This window comes from Somniosus microcephalus, chromosome 8, assembly GCF_052327205.1.
Source record: "Somniosus microcephalus isolate GS21.2 chromosome 8, FLI_Smic_1.0, whole genome shotgun sequence".
In the NCBI taxonomy this organism is placed as follows: domain Eukaryota; kingdom Metazoa; phylum Chordata; class Chondrichthyes; order Squaliformes; family Somniosidae; genus Somniosus; species Somniosus microcephalus.
Window position 1 is genome coordinate 244,906,753 of NC_140994.1, and position 23,139 is coordinate 244,929,891.

General features: G+C 49.1%; 1 protein-coding gene across 3 annotated transcripts in view; it reads left to right on the forward strand.

Annotated features, from left to right (window-relative positions):
- Positions 1 to 23,139, forward strand: part of LOC147114245 (E3 ubiquitin/ISG15 ligase TRIM25-like) — a 58,050-nt gene that overhangs the window by 13,363 nt on the left and 21,548 nt on the right. For all 3 annotated transcript variants that reach the window (XM_085995925.1, XM_085995926.1, XM_085995922.1), the window contains exon 2: positions 14,836 to 14,931. In XM_085995925.1, the coding sequence (XP_085852051.1) occupies positions 14,836 to 14,931 (96 nt within the window). The remainder of the gene's footprint in view (positions 1 to 14,835; positions 14,932 to 23,139) is intronic.

Genomic DNA, 23,139 nt, shown 5'->3' on the forward strand with positions numbered 1-23,139 from the left:
ATAGCGCCCACCCATTTCTTGGTGATATTGACTTTTCTGCACACATAAGTGGACAACCTCTTTTCCATTGCGGTTTCTCCCTCCGCACCACTGTTTGTCATATTGCATACTGTCGCCGATCCTCCTACCTGGCTCGCCATTTCTGTAGGGGGTTTTGGTTTGGGGTTTTTTGTCTGGTCAGTCAGTCATGTGCCTGAGCTGCCCCAGCCCCGTGCGGTTCGAATCGCTTCCCCCTTTTAGTTCTGAGCACCGGACTTATTTACGAGTAGCGATATAGACAAACGAGGCCAGTGGTTCAGTGCAAAGAAAACCAATGTTTATTAAAATAGAGAAACAATTACTATACAGAGAAAATCACTATGGATGCAACACAATTACACTTAGCGGGGGAGGAGAAACAGACACGTCAAGAGAAAATGACTAAAATGACACTTTAGCAATTCCCCTTAACTCCACCCTTTACGCCTATCTAGGTTGTCTTGTGATGGGCCAGAAAATTGAGGCTCACCAGTCTAGGATGTTGAAACGCTTGCTCCGTGCCCTGTTGCCTGCCGATGCTTTTAGGTTTTCACCGCCCAAAGCAGAGATACCCCAGTAATTCAAACATAACTGCGGGTGTCCTACTTCCCTGGACGGGCTCTTCATTGACGATCCTCTCGCTGGGTTGATGATACGGCAGGGCACTGGAGGCGAGGCGAGAGAGAGAGAGATGGCTTCCCGAGGGACTAGTTATACCCTTCCTGGTAGCCCTTATCTCCCGCCAGATCAGCTCATTTCTTTTGTCTGACCTGGACGTGTTGAAGCTCATACAAAGGGTACCGATCTGGGCCCATCGACCTGAATGGCCAGTTAATCGGTTTTAAACGTCTTATCAGTCTTCCCCTTTGTCCAACTGGTTTTGTGATGGGGCCATTCCAGTTTGAATGCCCCGTTGATCATTTGCAAACAGTGTTGATGTTCTCTAACGAAGGTCTGAATGCAGCTATGCTTGTCCCATTACATATTGAATAGGCCTTGCTTGCTCTTGATTGCTTGTGCAAACAACCTTGATGGGTTTTAATCAGAGGCCCGAATGCCACTGGGTTTGCTTCTCATGCATAAATGCAGAAGGTCTGTCTGCATTCTAATTTCTGGAAAATTCCTTCTTTGTCAGTCCAAACTGAAACTTACAGGCCTTGGCCATGAGGCTGACTGCAGCCATCTTGTTGAGCCCTGGAGCCCTGGATTTTAAACTCAGTCCAACCAGGGTTTTTTTAATAAATCAAAAGTAAATCTTCGGGGGAGACATGAAATTTGCGAATCCTTTCAAATGCCCCCAGCAGGAGGCGGGGCTACTGGAAGCACAACCCTTCCCTCTGGGGGGGACTCCCATTCAATATCGCGGCTCCATGTGCAACAGCGCCACGAGCGTTGGCACATAGCGAGGGGGTACTGCAGGCCTCCCTCCCCTGATTAAAGGGGAGGGGCCTAGCGCAGCTTGCACCGGGGCCCAGCTGGACCACCAGGGAGCGGGGTATCGGCAAAAGAGCCCGGCACTCAAGAGGCGTGTTGGGCTGACCGATCGCGGCCAGCACCCCGCAGGAGGAGGCGAGAGGGGGCAGGTGCTGGCAGGCGGCCCAAAATAAAAGTCCGCCCAGCACCTGCCCTTTAATTTGCTCCGCCGCGGCCGCAAACACAGCGTAGATAGTTTACCTTTGTCACAGTCTCAGAGGATGGCATTCATGAATTTGATAAGAACCATTTCGGTACTGGGGCAGGGGGAGGAACCTGATTGGAGAGATTCAAACATGGAGTTCCGGGAATGATGGGCACGGTTTTGGGAGGCGACAGCACGTTCCAGGACTTTGGAGAGAAAAGGGAGGTTGGAGATGGGGAGATAGTTTTGCAAGGACAGAGGGTTCAAGGGTTGATGTTTTGAGGCGAGTGGTGATGACGGCAGATTTGAAGGAGAGGGTGACAGTACCTGAGGAGAGAGAACTGTTAACAATATCAGTTAACATGGGAGCCAGAAAAGGAAGTTGGGTGGTCAGCAGTTTAGTAGGGATAGAGTCGAGGGAGCAGAAAGTGGGTCTCATGGACAAGATGAGGTCAGCGAGGTCAGGAGGGGCGATCGGAGAGAAACTGGAGAAAGATGTGAGTTCAGGGCTCGGGCAGGGGGGAACCTTAGAGGAAGTTTGGCCTGGTTGTCTAGGGGAAGGAAGGGAAGCGGCAGAGGCAGCTGATTGGATGGTCTCAATCTTAGAGACAAAGATGTTCATGAGCTCCTCGCACTTGTTATTGGAGTTGAGTGTGGAGGAGACGGGAAGAGGGGTTTAAGAAGACAGTTTGCAGCAGAGAAAAGAAGCTGGGCATTATCTTGGCATTCCATAATAATCCTGGAATAGGAAGCAGTTTTTTCAGACGAGAGCAGGACCTGATAATGCTTTATGTGCTCCAGCCAGATCTGGCAGTGAATCCTAAGGCAGTTGTCCGCCATATCTGTTCAAGCCTGCGTCCCTTGGACTTAAGGGAGTTGTGATGAGGGCCATACTGGGGGAACGGCCAGGGTGAGAGAGATAGTAATGGGTTTAATAGGGACTCGGGCATCAAAGGGGGTGGTGAGGGTGTGATTAAACAGATCGGTAGCTGCAGAAATAACATGGTGAATGGAGGGCTAAAGGCTGGACAGTTGGGATTTTGGAAGTGCAGTTGTAAGTGAGTTGGGAGAGAGTTTTTTCAAGGGGCGGACACAGAAGGAAGTAGAGTTGCGGGGGGAGGGGACAGGGGTGGAAGGCGGATGTGGGTGGAGAGCGATACGAGGAAGTGGTCAGAGATGGCCTTATCTGTCATTGACACGATGGGAGTACGAGGCCACGTGAGATGGCCAGGTCAAATCATAAAATGGCCATGAATGGGTTGAAGCCGAGCTTTTGAGAGGCAAAGTCTTGGTCCAAATCGTCACCACGATGTGACATTTGATGTCTACTGATGTCTGCAGATGAGGTCTGGAACTCTAAACACTGTTGGATCTCCGCCCGCACCAACACTTTTCCAGCAGAGGTCGCTCCGTAACTCTGTGAAACCATTTTTATGTCAAGGCTACTCTCGGTAATCCTGCACCATTAACACTCGCAGTCCCGAAAAACAGAAAATCCACTGTGGCTCTTCTAGAGAGTCCAAGGGGTTAATTGGTCAATTCATGATTTCCTTCTGTCACCCTGGGGAAATATCCACTCAAATTAAGAAACTTCAAATTAAACAAAGCCCAAAATCTGTTTCCATTCAGCAATGTGAAAGTTGTTGCTTGGTGAATTAAAGCAGCTGTCAGCGGAAGGGGTTAAGTGCTTTGTGTGTTTATAAGGAGGCGGAGCCAGATATGGTCAGACTGGCGCAGCTTGTGTAACACAGCTTTCACCTGAAGCTCAAAGCATCGCCCAGAGAAAAGGAACCAAACTCCAAAAGTCTCAGTGCCGTCAAAACCTGCACAAAGATCCTGATACAATTCAATTCTGGATTAACTTTAAACACAGTCTTGTCAGGAAAGGCAGCTTTTCAGTTGGTTCATCTCATTTAAACTGCAGAAAGCGAGAGCAGTTTTGAGCTGAAATCCAATTCAAACAAAGCGCTTTGAAGAAATTCCAATTGATGGACAACCCGACCCCGTCCTGCACCTGGAACTTGGGATTCTTCAAAGCTGCATTTTATCTTCTTCTGTAGAAAAACTCTTTGGGGGGAAAATTGGGCTGGTTTGCACCGCTCGTTAGCGCCCGGGCACGGCGCTGCTAACGCCTCCCGCGAAATTCAGCGGGTGGTTAGCGGCGGCGGTAGCCGGTAGCGCCCCGCGAAGCTGCACCGCCGGCAATTACATCATCGCCGTACGCAGCGCCCCGCTCGCGCTCCGGCCGCAAACTTCCCTTTTGCCCCCTGACCTATCGCCGGACGATGTGTCCGACAGGATCAGGGGGCGTTTCTGCAGCGGTGGTGATGCTACTTAAAGGCCAGGTGTCGGGCGGCCATTTGTATTTTGGCCGACTGCCAGCACCTGCCCCCTTTCCCTTTGTTTCTCGGGGTGCCGGCCGCGATCGCTCCTCTTGAGTGCCAGGCTGTTTTCACCCACCCCGCTCCCCGGGGGTCCAGCAGGGCCCCGGTGCGCGCAGTGCTAGGCCCCTCCCCTTTAATCAGGGGGGAGGCGAACAATGACGCGGTGCTACGAGCCGCCATGCGTGGCGCTGCTACACGTAGCGCCGTGAAATTCAGTCGTGGCTCCCCAAGCAGGAGGGGGAGCACTTTCCAGTAGCACACCACCACCTGCTGGGGGTGCTACCACTGAATTTATGAATTCAAAACAGAAGGACTCAATATCTCAAAACTAATACCCGCATGTGTGTGCACACACAGAGAAAGCAATGAACAAACTGAAGACAGCCTATGCTTACAGAAAAGACATTGATTAACATGCTTGAAATACTCCCAACATGACGGACAAGATGACAGAGGGTTAAACTGCTTTTCGCTCTGTGAAGGGAAAAGAGGGCGGAGCTGACACCACAAACAAACATCACACAGACACATTGTTAAGAGAGACTTTCAAACAAAAGGAAAGCTGCAGCTTGTTAAACATTCGTAACATTCTTAATGTCAAGCCCTCAGCCAATGGGGATGGTAGGATAGTGATTATGTTACTGGACCAGTAATCCAGATGCCTGGATTTATAATCCCGAGATGTGGTCCAAATCCCACCATGGCAGTTTGTAAATTTGAATTTAAATAAATAAATCGGGAATAAAAAGCTATCGGATAGTCGTAAAAATCCAACTGGTTCACCAATGTCCTTTAGGGAAGGAAATCTGCCGTCCGTACCCGGTCTGGCCTACATGTGACTCAGGACACACAGCAATGTGGTTGACACTTCACTACCCACAACAAAATGAAGCCTCTCGTTAGCGTCCGGGCAAAATTCTAGAGGTGGTTAGCAGCCATGCGTAGCGTAGTATGTCCAGTTCTGGTCAGTCCAACAACAAGTACTGTGTCCAGTTCTGGTCAGACCAACCTCGAGTCCTGTGTCCAGTTCTAGTCAGTCCCACCTCGAGTACTGCGCCCAGTAGTGGTCAGTCCCACCTCGAGTACTGTGTCCAGTTCTGGTCAGTCCCACCATGAGTACTGCGTCCAGTTCTGGTCAGTCCCACCATGAGTACTGTGTCCAGTTCTGGTCAGTCCTACCATGAGTACTGCGTCCAGTTCTGGTCAGTCCCACCTCAAGTACTGTGTCCACTTCTGGTCAGTCCCACCTCGAGTACTGTGTCCAGTTCTGGTCAGTCCCACCTCCAGTACTGTGTCCAGTTCTGGTCAGTCCCACCTCGAGTACTGTGTCCAGTTCTGGTCAGTCCCACCTCGAATACTGTGTCCAGTTCTGGTCAGTCCCACCTCGAGTACTGTGTCCAGTTCTGGTCAGTCCCACCTCCAGTACTGTGTCCAGTTCTGGTCACACCCACCTCGAGTACTGTGTCCAGTTCTGGTCAGTCCCACCTAGAGTACTGTGTCCAGTTCTGGTCAGTCCCACCTCGAGTACTGTGTCCAGTTCTGGTCAGACCCACCTCGAGTACTGTGTCCAGTTCTGGTCAGTCCCACCTCGAGTACTGTGTCCAGTTCTGGTCAGTCTCACCTCGAGTACTGTGTCCAGTTCTGGTCAGACCCACCTCGAGTACTGTGTCCAGTTCTGGTCAGTCCAACCTCGAATACTGTGTCCAGTTCTGGTCAGTCTCACCTCGAGTACTGTGTCCAGTTCTGGTCAGTCCAACCTCGAATACTGTGTCCAGTTCTGGTCAGTCCCACCTCGAGTACTGTGTCCAGTTCTGGTCAGTCCCACCTCGAGTACTGTGTCCAGTTCTGGTCAGTCCCACCTCGAGCACTGTGTCCAGTTCTGGTCAGTCCCACCTCGAGTACTGTGTCCAGTTCTGGTCAGACCCACCTCGAGTACTGTGTCCAGTCCTGGTCAGTCCCACCTCGAGTACTGTGTCCAGTTCTGGTCAGACCCCCCTCGAGTACTGTGTCCAGTTCTGCTCAGACCCACCTCGAGTACTGTGTCCAGTTCTGGTCAGACCCACCTCGAGTACTGTGTCCAGTTCTGGTCAGACCCACCTCGAGTACTGTGTCCGGTCCTGTTCAGTCCCACCTCGAGTACTGTGTCCAGTTCTGGTCTGTCCCACCTCGAGTACTGTGCCCAGTTCTGGTCAGTCCCACCTCGAGTACTGTGTCCAGTTCTGGTCAGTCCCACCTCGAGTACTGTGTCCAGTTCTGGTCAGTCCCACCTCGAGTACTGTGTCCAGTTCTGGTCAGTCCCACCTCGAGTGCTATGTCCAGTTCTGGTCAGTCCCACCTCGAGTACTGTGTCCAGTTCTGGTCAGTCCCACCTCGAGTACTGTGTCCAGTTCTGGTCAGACCCACCTCGAGTACTGTGTCCGGTCCTGTTCAGTCCCACCTCGAGTACTGTGTCCAGTTCTGGTCAGACCCACCTCGAGTACTGTGTCCAGTTCTGGTCAGTCCCACCTCGAGTACTGTGTCCAGTTCTGGTCAGACCCACCTCGAGTACTGTGTCCGGTTCTGGTCAGACCCACCTCGAGTACTGTGTCCAGTTCTGGTCAGTCCCACCTCGAGTACTGTGTCCGGTCCTGTTCAGTCCCACCTCGAGTACTGTGTCCGGTCCTGTTCAGTCCCACCTCGAGTACTGTGTCCGGTCCTGTTCAGTCCCACCTCGAGAGCCGTGATTGAGTCGGCCTCCACCACCCTTTCAGGCAGTGCATTCCTGATACTAACCACTCGTTACACAAAAAAGTTTTTTCGTTTGTCGCCTTTGGTTCTTTTGCCAATCACCTTAAATCTGTGTCCTCTGGTTCTCGACCCTTCCGCCAATGGGAACATTTTCTCTCTATCTACTCTGTCCAGACCCCTCATGATTTTGAACACCTCGATCAAATCTCCTCTCAATCTTCTCTGTTCTAAGGAGAACAAATCCAGCTTCTCCAGTCTATCCACGTAAATGAAGTCCCTCATCCCTGGAATCATTCTTGTAAATCTTTTCTGCACCCTCTCTAAGGCCTTCACATCCTTCCTAAAGTGCCGTGCCCAGAATTGGACACAATACTTCAGTTGAGGCCGAACCAGTTTTTTTATAAAGGTTCATCATAATTTCCACGCTTTTATACTCTATACCTCTATTCATGGAGCCCAGGATCCCGTAAGCTTTTTTATCTGCTTTCTCAACCTGCCCTGCTACCTTCAATGATTTGTGCACATATACCCCATGGGCTCTCTGTTCATTCACCCCCTTTCAGTCAGCCTGTTATTTCTAGACCCGAGGGGAATTGCGAGAGCTGCTCATTGCCCGAGTCCCATTAGGAAACGCAAAGTGTTCTTAGTGTCTCCCATATAGGGTTTGGCAAAAGGCTCAACATCCTTGTCTTTACTGGTGTTCACTCTATCCGAGACCACTTGATAGCTGATGCTGTGCCATTGGTGATCCCCTTACCGATACACATACACGTCAATCGAAGCCCTTTCCCTGCTGGTCCGTGTGTGAACCGCCCCGTGTTGACCATGGTCGGGTCTCATTGCTGGTATAACTCGTGACGACACAGTGCCAGTCACCCGAGAGGCTTCTCGATTCACCGAGGGGCACGACGCTGCCCAACACGCCAGCGAGCAATAAGGTCATGGGTCAACCGCGGGAATATATCTGAAAGAGGGAATATATGCTCTTGGTTAATATCTGACAGCACTGAGTGTTTAGGTTGCAAGCGTAAAATATCGATAATCATTGACTAAATCAGGGCTTCAATCTCACTAAATGATCTAATTTAAAGAATAATGGGGAACAATTGGGTCGCGCCCCCTTTGGAGCATTAACTTCGCCGGGTCGCTGCTTTTAGCCCCTCAAAAAAGTTATTGCCCTCTTGCCGGAGATTGAATGGTAACAGCCCCCAGCAGGAGGCGGGGCTACTGGAAGCGCTACCCCTCCCTCTGGGGGGGCTCCCATTCAGTATCGCGGCGCCACATGTAACAGCGCCATGTGTGTCGGCCCAGAGCGAGGCGGTGCTGCAGGCCTCACTCCCCTGTTTAAAGGGGAGGGGTTTGGCAAAGCACGCACTGGGGCCCTGCTGGACCACCGGGGAGCGGGGTGTCGGCAAAAGAGCCCGGCACTCAAGAGGAGTGTCGGGCTGACCGATCGCGGCCGGCACCCCGCAGGAGGCGGCGAGAGGGAGCAGGTGCTGGCAGGCGGCCCAAAATAAATGTCCGCCCGGCACCTGCCCTTTAATTTGCGGCACCCCGGCCACACACACGGCTCCCTGACCCTGTCGGACAATCTCTTTAACTGAGACAAACCCTGAAAACAACCTGCGAGAGACTCGCTCGGCCTCATCTCCCGAGGTTTCTCTCTCTCTCTTTTGGAGCTGGCGAGCAGCCAGCAACATGCGAGAGACTCGAGCTTCTCTCTCTCCAATTCCAATTCCAATTCCAATTAAAATGCTTTATTGGCATGAAAGTTTACAGAGAACCATATTGCCAAAGCTTACATAGCAAAAAGGTACAGTTTTCCAACATTCTGTAGGTGTCAATCGATTTGACATTTGTTGGGTACATACAATATTACTTTTAAACAATATTAATTTTAAACAGTCTTTGTACTTCATTTGGTACGTTCAATATTAATTTTAAACAGTCTTAATTTTAAACAGTCCTCAGGTTGTGACATGTTGTTACATATTTGGCCCCAAGGTATGGTCTGTCTCCTTCTCCTAGGACTAATCTCAATTTTGACAGATCATCCAATTCCTTGAAATCTGGGGTTGTTTGGCTTAGCTTGTTGAATAATATGTTTCTTGATGTGTTGAATTTTTCGCATTTTAGGAGGAAATGCATTTCTGTTTCAACCTCGCCAGCCAGACATTGATCGCATATTCTATTCTCTCTAGGCTGCCAGGATTTCTTGTATCTGCCTTTTTCAATTTCCAGTTGGTGGTCGCTTAGTCTGTACCTGGTGAGGGTCTGTCTCTGTTTTGTGTCTCTGATGGTCGTGAGGTAGTCTGCCAGTTTATATTCTCTTTTTAGGGCCCGGTAACATTCTAATCTGCTTTGGTTTTCGGTTATTTTGTTCCAATGTTCCAGGTAGGTTTCTTTGCATTTTTTAATGATTTGGTTCACTCGGATTGGTGTTTGGACGGATGTGTTGGTCTGGGGCTGGTCAGGGTCCGGCTGAGTACTTAGTTTCCGTAGCAGCTGACTCAGGGGACTCTTTTCTGGGTTTAGCTCTTGGGTCTGAAAGGCTTTGAAATGAAGGGTGTCTGGGGAGCTAGATTTGAGGTGATTTAGGAAGTTTAGTGCTCGTTTTTGGATGTTTATTATCAGTGGGTATCTGCCTAGTTCGGCTCTGCATGCATTTGTTGGCGTTTTTCTTTGGGTGCGAAGGATGCTTCGGCAGAATTCTGCATGTAGGGCTTCTATTGTATGTTTTTCCCATTTAGTGTAGCTTTGGTGATTTAGCGGGCCCCATACTTCACTACCGTACAGTGCAATGGGCAGGATTATGCTGTCAAATATTTTGAGCCAGATTTTGATTGGGATTTGGATGTTGTAGAATTTTCTTTTTATTGCATATAGGGCTCTTCGGGCTTTTTCTTTTAGTGCATTCACTGCTATGCTGAAGCTCCCTGATGCTGTAATAGTTAGACCAAGGTAGGTGTAGCTCATAGTGTGTCCTATAGTGATATCACTGAGGGTAAACTGGTATTTGTTTTCCTGACATCTGGGCCTTTTTTGAAAAATCATGATGTTGGTTTTCTTTAGATTTACTGTTAGAGCCCAATTTTGGCAGTCTCTCTCTCTCTGTGTTGGAGCTGGCGGCTCACAGGCTGGTTTGAAATTAACCCTTTCAATCCCACACACACATGTACATTGGGAATTTCCAACTCCAAGTCCTTCTCTTGGTGTTTTTAATGGTTCTCACCTATTCCTCAGGTAGGGAGGGTTCAGGATGTTCCAACTCCCCTCATCCTTTAATCAAAGCAGACAATTCCAAGCTCTGGGTTTTCTGTGACAGTCTCTTAATTAACCGTTTGAACCAACACACTGCACCAATTAGAATGATGAGGGCAATTATCTGGGCTGTGACAAAACTCATTCATATTATTCTAGCCCCTGGGTGCTGAGCTGTGAGGTTAACCATCTCCCACCATGCAACATTCCCAAGGGTAGACGTCTCCTTTTCGGACATTGGGATGTTTTACTGTGCTTTATAAATGCAAGTTGTTGTTGTTGGGCTTTGATTAACAGGTTTTCTCTCTCCAGGTTTTCTCTCTCACCAGATTATCTGATCAGAAGATCGGGGGGGTGTCTGGAGGTCTTTGCTTATCTGCCCCGTGTGGTCCCAATGTCTCTGTTAGCGGCCAGGCTATCTAATACACTTTTCTCATTGTTCAGTATAGATGGCGACAGAAACATCTCCAAGAGAAAGCTATCAATTAATGATTCTCACCTGCACTTTCCTGACTTTCACTATAATGTACTCATGGGTGCCCTCACACATCTTTCAACCACCTGGGGCAATGCCCCTGGACCCCATTTGGTGGGGCAGTTTCTCTGCTTCCATCACAACCCTTCAATCACTGCCTCTCACACCATTTCACTCATCCTATTAATTACCATTTCATCTCATTCCTGAGCTCTGGAGGAATTTTACTGTCCAATACAATATTATCATCAACCCATAAAACACAGAGTAAACGTTCCCAACTTGGGCCAAGTCATCAACACATTTTTGTTTATTATATAATTTCAAAATTATCCCAAATCCAGAGAGCAGTATTGTGGAACTGGCAGGACTTGTCAATGTAATCCAATCCGGCCAATAACCGCCCCATCAGTCTCCTCTCAATCATCAGCAAAGTGATGGATGGTGTCTTCGACAGTGCTATCAAGCGGCCCTTACTCACCAATAACCTGCTCACTGATGCCCAGTTTGGGTTCTGCCAAGACCACTCAGCTCCTGACCTCATTACAGCTTTGGTCCAAACATGGACAAAGGTGCTGAATTCCAGAGGTGAGGTGAGAGTGACTGCCCTTGACATCAAGGCAGCATTTGACCAAGTGTGGCGTGAAGGAGCCCTAGTAAAACTGAAGTCAATGGGAATCAGGGGGAAAACTGTCCACTGGCTGGAGTCATACCTAGCACAAAGGAAGATGGTTGTGGTGATTGAAGGTCATAAGAACATAAGAACATAAGAAATAGGAGCAGGAGTAGGCCAATTGGCCCCTCGAGCCTGCTCCGCCATTCAATAAGATCATGGCTGATCTGATCCTAACCGCCAATCCACTATGACAGGACTATCTCCTGAATCTAACAGAATTAGACACACGAAACAGGAGCAGGATCAGGCTACACGGCCCCTGGGCCCGCTCCGCTGCCCACAGGGCCATGACCGATCCGAACCTAGACTCATGTCCAAATTCCTGCCCGCTCCCCGTAACCCTTAATTCCCTTTTCTTCTAGGAAACTCTCTATTTCTGTTTGAAAGTTATGTAATGATGTAGCTTCGACAGCTTTTTGGGGCAGCATATTCCATGGACCTACCACCCTCTGAGTGAAGTAGTTGCTCCTCATCTCAGTTTTGAAAGAGCAGCCCCTTATTCTAAGACTATGCCCCCTAGTTCTAGTTTCACCCATCATCTGGAACATCCTCCCTGCATCCACCCGATCCAACCCCTTCATAATCTTATATGTTTCAATAAGATCGCCTCTCATTCTTCTGAACTCCAATGAGTAGAGTCCCAATCTACTCAACCTCTCCTCATATGTCCATCCCCTCATCCCCGGGATTAACCGAGTGAACCTTTTTTGTACTGATCATCACAGGCCCAGGACATCGCTGCAGGAGTTCTTCAGGGCAGTGTCCAAGGCCCAACCATCTTCAGCTGCTTCATCTATGACCTTCCCTCCAACATAAGGTCAGAAATGGGAATGTTCACTGATGACTGCACAGTGTTCAGTGCCATTCACAACTCCTCAGATAATGAAGCAGTCCATGCCCGCATGCAACAAGGCCTGGACGACGTTCAGGCTTTGGCTGATAAGTGGCAGGTTACATTCGTGCCACACAAGTGCCAGGCAATGACTACCTCCAACAAGCGAGAGTCTAACCACCGCCCCTTGACATTCAATAGCATTACCATCGCCGAATCCCCCACCATCAACATCCTGGGCACACCATTGACCAGAAACTTAACTGGACCAGTCACATAAATACTGTGGCAACAAGAGCAGGTCAGAGGCTAGGTATTCTGTGGCGAGTGTCTCACCTCCTGACTTCCAAAAGACTTTCCACCATCTACAAGGCAAAAGTAAGGAATGTGATGGAATACTCTCCACTTGCCTGGATGAGTGCAGCTCCAACAACACTCACGAAGCTCGACACCATCCAGGACAAAGCAGCCTGCTTGTTTGGCACCCCATCAACCACCTTAAACATTCACTCCCTCCACCACCGGCGTACCGTGGCTGCAGTGTGTACCATCTACAAGATGCACTGCAGCAACTCGCCAAGGCTTCTTCGGCAGCACCTCCCAAACCCGCGATCTCTTCCACCTAGAAGGTCAAGGGCAGGTTTGTTTGAGGGTTCGGGGGAAGCTCTCCTGCTCCTCCAGGCCCACACGCAGTGCTGGAAAAACACTTGCCTGCTGGATCTGGCAGCTCCCACCTCCCTTCAGCTGTGGGGATTCCCGAGCCCCGGGATAGACGGCCCACAGCCGTTAAATCCAATCGCTGCCAAAATCTGAGGCACGGAGCCTGATTTAAATATTATAATTACTGGCCCGCCTCTCCTGAGCGGGTTACTCGGCCCAGACCCAACCCGCCGCCGTTAAACCGGAAGGAGGCACCTTCCCCGCTTCTTGTCTCCACCACCAACAGTCTCCTGAAACCCCTCTCCTCTGCCCCACCTCCCTCGCCTCCAACAACAAATGCCAGAAGCTCAGGGACTTCTTTCTCAGCAAGATTGAGGCCATCGTTCAGCTCCCTCTGCCGCTTACCTCCTTTCACCCTAGCCCACCAAACCAAACCATCCCCAAGGTTGCCCCTGCTCTAGCCCTGAACTCACATCTCTCCATAATTTCTCTCCTATCTCCCCTCATGCCCATTCCGTGCTCATCTTGTCCATGAGACCCACCTTCTGCTCTCTTGAACCTCTTCCCACTAAACTACTGACCACCCAACCTCCCTTCCTGGCCCCCATGCTCACTGATAGTGTAAATGGCTCTCATCTCCTCAGGTACTCTTCCGCTCCCTTTCAAGTCTGTCATCATCGCCCCACTCCTCAAAAAAAATCACCTTGATCCCTTGGTCCTCGCAAACTACCGCCCCATCATAACCTCCCTTTCCTCTCCAAAGTATTTGTATGTGTTGTCACCTCCCAAATCGGTGCCCCTCTTTCCAGCAACTCCATGTTTGAACCTCTCCAGTCAGGTTTCTGCCTCTGCCACAGTATTTAAACAGCCCGACTAAAAAGTCCCAAATGACATCCTGTGTGACGATGACCCTGGTGCACTATCCCTCCTCATCCTTCTCGACCTGTCTGCAGCCTTTGACACGGTGTCACACCACCCTCCTCCAACGCCTGTCCTCTGTTGTCCAGCTGGGTGGGACTGCCCTCACCTGGTTCCACTCTTACCTATCCAGTCATAGCCACAGAATCTCCTACAATGGCTTCTCCTCCCGCTCCCGCACTGTTACCTCTGGAGTCCCCCGTGGATCTATCCTTGACCCCTCCTATTTCTCATCTACATGCTGCCCCTCGGCGACATCATCTAAAAATCACAACGTCAGGTTCCACATGTACACTGACTCCTCCCAGCTTTACCTCACCATCACCTTTATCGACCCTTCCACTGGCTTTGATTTGTCACGCTGCTTCTCCGACATCCAGTACTGGATGAGCAGAAATTCCTCCAACTAAATATTGGCAAGATCGAAGCGATTGTCTTCGGTCCCGGCCACAAACTCTGTTCTCTAGCCACCGATTCCATCCCCCTCCCTGGCCACTGTCTCAGCCTGAACAAGACTTATCGCAATCTCGGTGGCCGATTTGACCCTGAGCTGAGCTTCCGACCCCTGATCCTCAGCATCACGAGGACCTCCTACTTCCACCTCTGTAATATCGCCCGTCTCCGCCCCGCCTCAGCCCATCAGCTACTGACACCCTCATTCAGGTTTTTGTTACCTCCAGACTTGACTGTTCCAAAGCTCTCTGACCGGCCTCCTACCTTGCACCCTCCATAAACTAAAGCTCATCTGAAACTCTGCTGCCCGTATCCTAGCTCGCACCAAGTCCCGTTCTCCCATCAGCCCTGTGCTCACTGACCTGCATTAGCTCCTGGTCCGGCAACACCCTGATTTCAAAATGTTCACCCTTGTGTTCAAATCCCTCCATGGCCTCCCCCGCCCCTATCTCCGTAATCTCCTCCAGCCAATCCCACTCCGAAAACTCTCTGTTCCTCCAATTCTGGCCTCTTCTACATCCCCAACTTCCTTTGCCCCACCATTGGCAGCCCCGCCTTCATCAGTCTAGGCCTTGAGCTCTGGAATTTCCTCCCCAACCCTCTTCGCCTCTCCCTCTCCTCCTTTAAGACGTTCCTCTAAACCTCCCTCTTTAACCCAGCATTTTCTCACCTGTCCTAATGTCTCCTCCTTTGGCTCAGTGTCAATTTTTGTCAGATTACGCTCCTGTGAAGCACCTTGGGATGTTTTACTGCGTTAAAATCGCGATATAAATGCAGGTTGTTAATTTAAACACTTTCCAATGAACTTTACAGGAAGAATTGGAGAGAGAAATCGAGAAGCTTCGGCGAGTCCAGCAGAATTGTTCCAGCAAAGAGCGAGACTTGGGGAGATCAGAAGCTGAAATAAAGGTAGGGGAAAGTGGAACTGGATTTCGAAAGGGTTTCTCTCCCCACTGAGTCAATGAGCACATCAGAAACAGGCCTTCCAAACCAGGCTGGTTCTGTTGGGGCTCAGTCCCAACCAGGAATGGTAGCGTAGTGGTAATGTCACTGGGCTAGCAATCCAAAGACCTGGACTAATGATCCAGGGAAGTGAGTTCAAATCCTACCATGGCAGCTGGGGAATTTAAATTCTGTTAATTTAAAAAAAAACATCTGGTTCACTAATGTCCTTTAGGGAAGGAAATCTGTCGTCCTTACCTGCTCTGGCCTATATGTGACTCTGAAGTTGCTGCAAGTGGAGAATGCCGTCATTATTCTTTAAAGGCTTCTGCTCACAGTCACAGGGGCCTCGCAGTCAAGTATCTTTGGGAGAGGGAATGGTGGAAGCGAAGAAGAGAAGATATGCGCAGAGCGGGGAGGAGGAGGGCAATGAGGGTTCTCAACAGGAGGCCTTACCCACCTAGGGTCTTCCCAGAGCACTTCTCTTATGTCCATTTAAGTAAGGAGCAGTGTATTAGGAGGCTACACTTCACAAAGGAGGTGGTCACAGAACTCTGCCAGACCTGCAGCCTGAGAGCAGGGTGAACACGGCTCTCCCAGTGACAGTCAAGGTCACCGTTGTAAGGGGTCGTTTTAACGAGCTTGTGGTGTGCGAGATCGGTTTTTGATTTCACACTGCTCGTGAACGGTTCCGAAGCGCTCCCCCCTCACCGGTTCTAGACACTGGGCTTATTGCCAGACCACCTTGATGTGTTGGCCCAACTTGTGACTCGGAAGACAAATGGATCAGGTGAGACAAGGTAAGTTTTAAATCAAAGGTATCTTTATTTTTAAGGAGAATAAAACATAGAGAAAGAAGAAACAATGCAGACAAAAATCATGAACACGCCTCTCAATGGGAACTAAAATTTAACACACAAGAGTTACTTTGACTATCATAATACATCAATTCTAGATCAGCGATATAATAAAACGGGGGTGGAGAAAGCGCACGGCACAACGAAGGATGAATAACACTCCCGAATTACAAAGCCCTTAATATTAAAAACCCTCCCGTCTCTACAGTATACCTCAACTAGATCAGCTAGGTGGAGTTGGGCCTTTATGCTCACCAGGGTTTTAAAAAACTGTCCTTGACCTTGGTGCTCCTGTATCGTCCGGGATCTCCAATCTTCCTTATGGGACCGGCTCCTGAACCTGCTCTCCTGCTCGAACTTGTAGGCCCTCCGTGCTCCTCGAACCGTAATCGAACCTCTCCACTCGCTCTGCCCTTTTTCCTCGTGTTTCTTCCACACAGCAGTCCTTGTCTCTTTTCCCCCAACAGTTATACTGTTTTCTTGCTCTTATCTTGGTGCCAAATCAGGGGTTTTCTTTTGTTAAAGTAATGGGCAGGCTGCTTTGACAAAAGCGGGTACTTTATTTTAATGTCTTGTAAATGAACCTAATGGAATCTGTCCTGTGTCCCTCTGAGTTTGGTACAGATAATAGGTTTTGTCTGTGCTCTGCGATTTCAGAGATGGGTTTGCATTTTGCTAGCAATTAACACACCTTGAGGTGTAAATACTTTTGTTTTGACTTCGTTACTACTGTAACCATTTTACCATATCAATTGCAGTCAGTTCTGGAATCTTCTAATTGGTGGCGACTCAGGTTTCTTTAAGATACTGCAGTGGTATGTCCTCCTGAAATGAGTCATGTGATTTGCCAACTCCATCTTGTGTTCATAAAATGTGGCCATTTCAGGGGTTTTACAATGTAGAATGTATTTTCCTGGATTTTTGCGAATCCTACACCGTGGCCCTCAATTTCTTTGCCAGCGGATCCTTCCCGTCTGCAGCAGGAGACATAGATAACATCTCACTGCTCACCGTCCATCTCTGAATCCGGGAGGTCACTGAGGCTCTCTACACCAGGAGAAGGGACTACGTTGTCCTCTCACTGAGCAGAGAGAAGGACGAGGACTCATGTGGCTTTGCCAGGATAGGGGCTTCCCCATGGTGCAGGGCGCCATCGACTGCCCCCACGTGGCTTTGCAAGCGCCATATAACAATCCTGAAATCTTCCATAACTGCAAAGCCTACATAGGAGCAGGAGTAGGCCATTCGGTCCTCCAAGCCTGCTCCGCCATTCAATATGATTATGGCTGATCCTCTATCTCAGTACCATATTCCCGCTCTCTCCCCACAATCCTTGATGCATTTTGTGTCTAGAAATCTGTCTATCTCCTTCTTAAATATATTCAGTGACTTGGCCTCCACAGCCTTCTGTGGTAAAGAATTCCACAGGTTCACCACCCTCTGAGTGAAGAAATTTCTCCTCATCTCAGTCCTAAATGTCCTACCTCCAGCCTTCTAGCCGTTCTTTTGGCCAAGTCCACTTCCATTCTTCCCCGTGAGGGCCTGTTTACTTCGTGCAATGTATTCCATTGTGGCATTCATGGACTGTTCCACCGCCACCCTAGCGGCCCTTGCTGGTGTATCATCCACACTCAACTCGTCATCCCACCATGAGCTGAAGACCAGGCCGGCGAGGGTTCTGCCTGGGAGATGGAAATCACCCAAGGTGAGTCTGAAACTTGAAGGCAAAACGTATGATTATTTGCACAAACCAATCCTCCGTAGAGGTAGTTCTTCTCATCGCTCAGAGAACACCACTGAGTTGGAGATGCCTGAATCGCCCTAAAGGCACCTTCCAGAGGCTCTATCATCACCACCACTGCTGAGGCCTCATCTATCGGTTTCAGGGTGTTACAGGTACATATGATGTAGTGCTCTGACTCATTTGTAAGGTGTTTGGTTTCCTCGTCCTTACAAGGATTCTTTGACTCTGGGTTTTACAGGAACAAAATTGCAGATGACACAAAGGTTTAGGTTCAACCCAAAACTGTTAGTTTATTAAAAGCAACAAAACACAGACAAAATCCTGTTGCGATTTGGCTGAAACTTACAATCACCCATCCGGCCAGTCGTTACCGTTGTGTATTGTAGGCCTGGATCGGAGATGACCTGTCCCCGTCCTCCATTATCTGACTGCAGCTGCCTACACAGCGCAAACCCCTTGTAGAGTCAACTGATATTTACAACCACCCAGCCGGCTGTTCGTGGCCGACGTCGATTGCAGGCTGGGAGTTGGAGATGACCGTCTTCCCTTCCTTCTTACACCTGGCATTTCCTGTAGTCAAAGCTAGCTTCCGAGAGCTTCTGAGTGAAAGAGAGAGAGAGCTGTGTGTGGTTCCTTCTTACAGTTCTTCCGTCCTGCCTTTTCGAGTCTGGGCCTTCCCCCAACTCTTGTATTCTAATCCACACCCAGTAATCCAAACCACAGGACACACAGGGCTGGGGGATGGAAGACAATTCCTTATCTTGTCTCCCCCTCCCTGTGGTACATATTCGATGTGATTTAGTCTTACTGCTGATGTGTTTTGCCCAAGGCTAAAGTGTTTTTCATTGAGGCCAGGAAGTCCATTATTCCAGTGAAATTGTCATCGTTGTCTTATCCATTGAAGATCCATCGAAACCCATTAAAACAGGAAGTCTCTGTCCAAAGTTAAATAACCTATTCACCGTTAAATCACCTATCGAGACGCTCATTGTCCAAAGTAAATGTCTTTTCCAAAGTTAAATTGAAACTCACAGGTGTGTCTGTGCTTCTAGACCCAACTGCACCTCGCCCCTACCACTGGGCCAAACAGGCTTCCAGCATTTTGCTATTGTGCTGGGTTTTTTGAAATCTACATTCCTCACTTTAATGTCTCTTTTTAAGCTAGAGACATTACTCCTGACAAATTCTACTTCTTCTTTGCCTTTGGGTGCATTGCCGGTCTCAATGAAACCTTTACATTTCACTTTTATTACATATATACATAATACATTCAGTTCAAACACTCTGAACCTCCCGTTTCAATCTTTTAAGTTTCCCCCTTCTTGTCTTCCTTTTTAATTTACATGACAAGATTAATAGATACAACATAATACACAATTGTACAATTACCAACACATGCGATGCGATTCGAATCCAAGGAGAGATCTCAATATTGAGTCCCACATCCCACCACAGAGGGTTAATCATCTCTTCGATTTCCTCCCTTTCTTTCTCATTCTTTTGCTGTAACGCGTAATAATGTTTTTGGGACAACTCTAGTTTCTTTAATAGCTTAACCAAATGTTCGGGTGACGGCAGGATATCGTATCCAAAACGTGATATGTATTGTTGGAGGTTCAGTGAAGTACCGTTAACTGTGATACCGATGTGTTTGTGGTCTGAGATGGAGATTATCCTTTAAATTACTGCGCCCCTCGTTTAACAACCAGGCCCCGTACATGACACACACATCATTTTGGGCAGCCCGATCCGACGCATTTCGGCCCTCCTTTATTAATACATTGATGGTCTGAGCATGAGTCTCCAGCTTAGCTGCCATTTCCTTTAGATGAATCGTCATCACCTGGTCTTCCTGCAATTTGTGACCCTCAATGTCATTACCCGCCCCCCCAGTATTTTCCTCAGCTGGTCCCTTAGGGTATTTACTTGTAATTGCAACTGCGCGTTGTCCATACTGTTGACCAGTGACGTCCCTGTATTAAACACCGTGGCCACATCATTAATCAGTCCCCTTTTTCATCTCCCCCAGCCCGTGTGGCTGTTATTTCCCGGTATGTATGCTCCCACCCGACTTTCGTCCCCATAATTCCTCTAGTAGAATTGTCTGAACATTCCTTTTAACAACTTTTGGCGGGCACCACCGGGGCAACTGTAACTCCGTTAAATTAAGAATAACCGACGCTACTTCATAATATATGGTATGATACATCGGCCCAGAAATTCAGGTCAGGGGCTTCCAGCGGGTGCAAGCCCCCAACCTGCACTTTCCTACCGCGCCGGCCATTGAGCTGTGGGCCCGCGTGGGATTCCGATCCTGGGCCTCCTCCAACTGCCGGCGCACAGTGCTTGCGTATCCCAGGGGCGCAGTTAGTTCGATGCATCCCCTGGGATCACGTGGGCCATGGAGAGCCAATGGTAGCAGGGAATGCTTCATTCATAAGTTTGACAGGAAGACCTGTCAAACCTATAAATACTGTAAACCCCAAAACATCACTAAATCTTCAAATAAATTTTTTAAAAATCACATTTTCAAAATAAACTATAAATTACATGAAATAACTATTTTAAACAATACAGTAATTTAAATTTTGAAAAAAGTAATTACATTTTCTAACGGGGCTAAAAATAAACTTACCTTTCTTTAAAGTATTTAAAAATAATAAACCTGTGGAAAAAATGTTTTTATTTCAATTAATTCACCACTTACCTTGTAAAAAGCAGGCCTTGCGACTGCTTTTTACATGTCTAACTTCTGGAAACTTACCCTCCCGGGAAAACCTGCAAAAACAACGTAAGTTCTAAGCGCACGCGCTGCCTCTCCTGCGCACGCGTTCGACTTCTGAACCCCTTCTTTCAGGGGAACGGAAGTGCCGGTTTCCCACGCATGTGCAGTGCATGCATGAAACCGGCACTTCCATTGGGCTTACGGGCGATTACCCCGTGCGTACTCACCCGTGGATACCCGAATTTCTGGGCCATTATTTTTCCTGTTGGGATCAACACCAGCCCAGTTTTAGGCCCGGGTGCTGTTACGGGACATTTGACCTCTGGACCCTGAGTCTCTGGGGCTTTCGGTAGAAGCTTCATCTTGCTCGCGACCAGTTCGGTCGCATTGACTGCTTTTGGAGGATCCGGGGTCACGCAAGAGTCAAAACTCTGAGTCCAATTCACTCCTGATCCGGAGTCCTGCCACTGCCATTTGAAAGTAATGGCAACCCCCCCTTTGCAGTTGTGCCCCGACCCGACCATGAGCACATACACTCCTTGCTCCTTCTTCCACCTTTTATCCCAACACAATTTTACCCCTTCCTTTGTTCCCATGGTCCGTCTGTTTGAATTATTATCCAACTTTTCCCATTCCGTGGATGCATTATTTTTACCTTTGTCTGTTTTCCGCAACCACCACCACCATCCCATGGGGGTGCTCCCTTACATTCCAGACAAACCCGTCTACCCTCTTTCACCCGTACCCTCTTAGTCCTGATGCTTACCTTTGGGCAGGACACTGACACTTCCCAAATCTTGTCCCCGGTTCGCCTTGAATACTTGGCCGAGCTCGACCTTAGCCAACCCGGCCAATTCCCAATGTGGGAGTATGTAACTGTACCATTATCACCCCGTGTTGCCCCCGCTGAGTTACGGTGGGGCCAGTTCCTCCCATACACCCGTATGTAAAGAATGTCTCGGTGTCTCCCCGATCTCCCCACCCTGCTTTAAGCAGGATCATCCACACGCTCAGCCGCAGCGTCCACCTCATCTCGCGTCCTTGATTCGATTCGTTTCTATAAAAACAAAACAAGAGAATAACACTGCTCTGTGAGGGGTCTCCCCTTCACAGGTCACACTTAACTGATACACATATTTACACTTTGGTTCAATCACTGCTTTTGTTTTTTCTTGTCCCGATGTTTGGGATTCTTGAGGCCCGGGGGTGGAGTAGGAGGAGGTGTCCAGAGCACCCTGGGTCTCGGCACCCGACTACTTCGTCTCACCGCTCCGCCCTCTGAGTCATCCTCACCATCCCACAGCACGGGAGAAAGGCTCACATTGATCAAACTCATTACGGTTCCTTGGGCCTTGGCCCGTTTTGTGCTTCTCTCTCCGGAGTCGTACAGCTTGCACTGGTTAATGTGAAACCATTTTACTCGCCTCGGCAGCTGGATCGCATCGACCATAGGACTTGCCTTATCCACGATGTTATAGGGTCCTTTAAATAATGGCTCGAATGCCCCTATTCTGGCATAATTCCTGACCATTACCTGGTCCCCTACCTTCCACTCGTGGTTCCAACAGCATTTTATTCTGTTGGTGCTGCCTTCCCATATTGTTAGCTGCCTCCCAATGCAGCCCCCTTAGAGTATGGTACAGATCTCTAACAAACCTGTCCCGTGTGACCTGCTGAACCTGTGTTTGGGTCAGGACCAGGACCAACACATGAGTCGGGGTTCTCAGCGACCCCCCTGTCATTAACTCATGCGGGGAGTGTCCCGTACTTTTACAGAGACTGGCTCTGATGCTCATTAGGACCAGGGGTGGGACCTCATCCCATCTTTTCAGGACCTCTCCTATCTCTTTCCTAAGCCTCTCTTTTAAGGTCCGGTCCATCCTCTCTACTATACCCGATGATTGGGGGTTATGCATCACATGCCACTTTCCCTGTATTCCCAGCAGCTTCAGGGTGTCCTGCATTACTAGTCCGGTGAAATGACTTCCCTGATCTGACTCTACTATCGGGGCAGTCCCCACCGGGAAAACACTTCCTTCACTAGAATCTTCGCCGTGTTTAACGCTGTCGCTGCCCTACAAGGAAAAGCTTCCACCCATTTCGAGAAAGTATCCACTAATACCAGACAATATTTATTGCCCCTACTTGTGGTGGGCAGTGGCCCAATGCAATCTACCTGTACAGACTGCCATGGTCCCTCTACCCTCCTTGTGTGTCCCAACGGAACCTTCCTTCGGTGGGGGTCTGGATTATTCACCGCGCACACTAAACAGTTCTCGCAATAATCCCTTACATCTTCCCTGAGCTGGGGCCACCATCCCACAGCCTCCACTTTATTCCAACTCGTTTCTGGCCCTGTATGTCCGGCCCCCGGACCCCCATGAGCTGGCTGCAAAAATTCTTCCCTGTACTGCATGGACACGACCCACCTATTGCCCTTGACTAACATCCCCTGTTTCACTGCTACGTCTGCTGCTCCAAAGGTCCCTCTACAGGCTTCCCACATTCCTTATCCTTAATTACCATTTTAAGGAATGCATCTTGCAACTGAGCCTGTTTCAAATCGGGTGGCAATTGTACCTCCTTGGGTCTCTCTTTTCCCTTTTACAGCCATGATCTGTCCAGATCGGTACGGGTCCCAAGGTATCCCTTCCCCTACCCCCATTTTGGCAGGTACATCAGCCTTCTGATTCCCTTCCCATATTGTTACGTTGGGTCCTAATTCTATTGTTAATTCTATTGTTAATTCTATTGTTAAGGGTTTCGATACCGCCCCAGCCTGTTCATTACCTGTGAAACCTGCTAGTGTAAATGGGACCCCGCTCGACCATGGGGAAGTGGTCGGATTC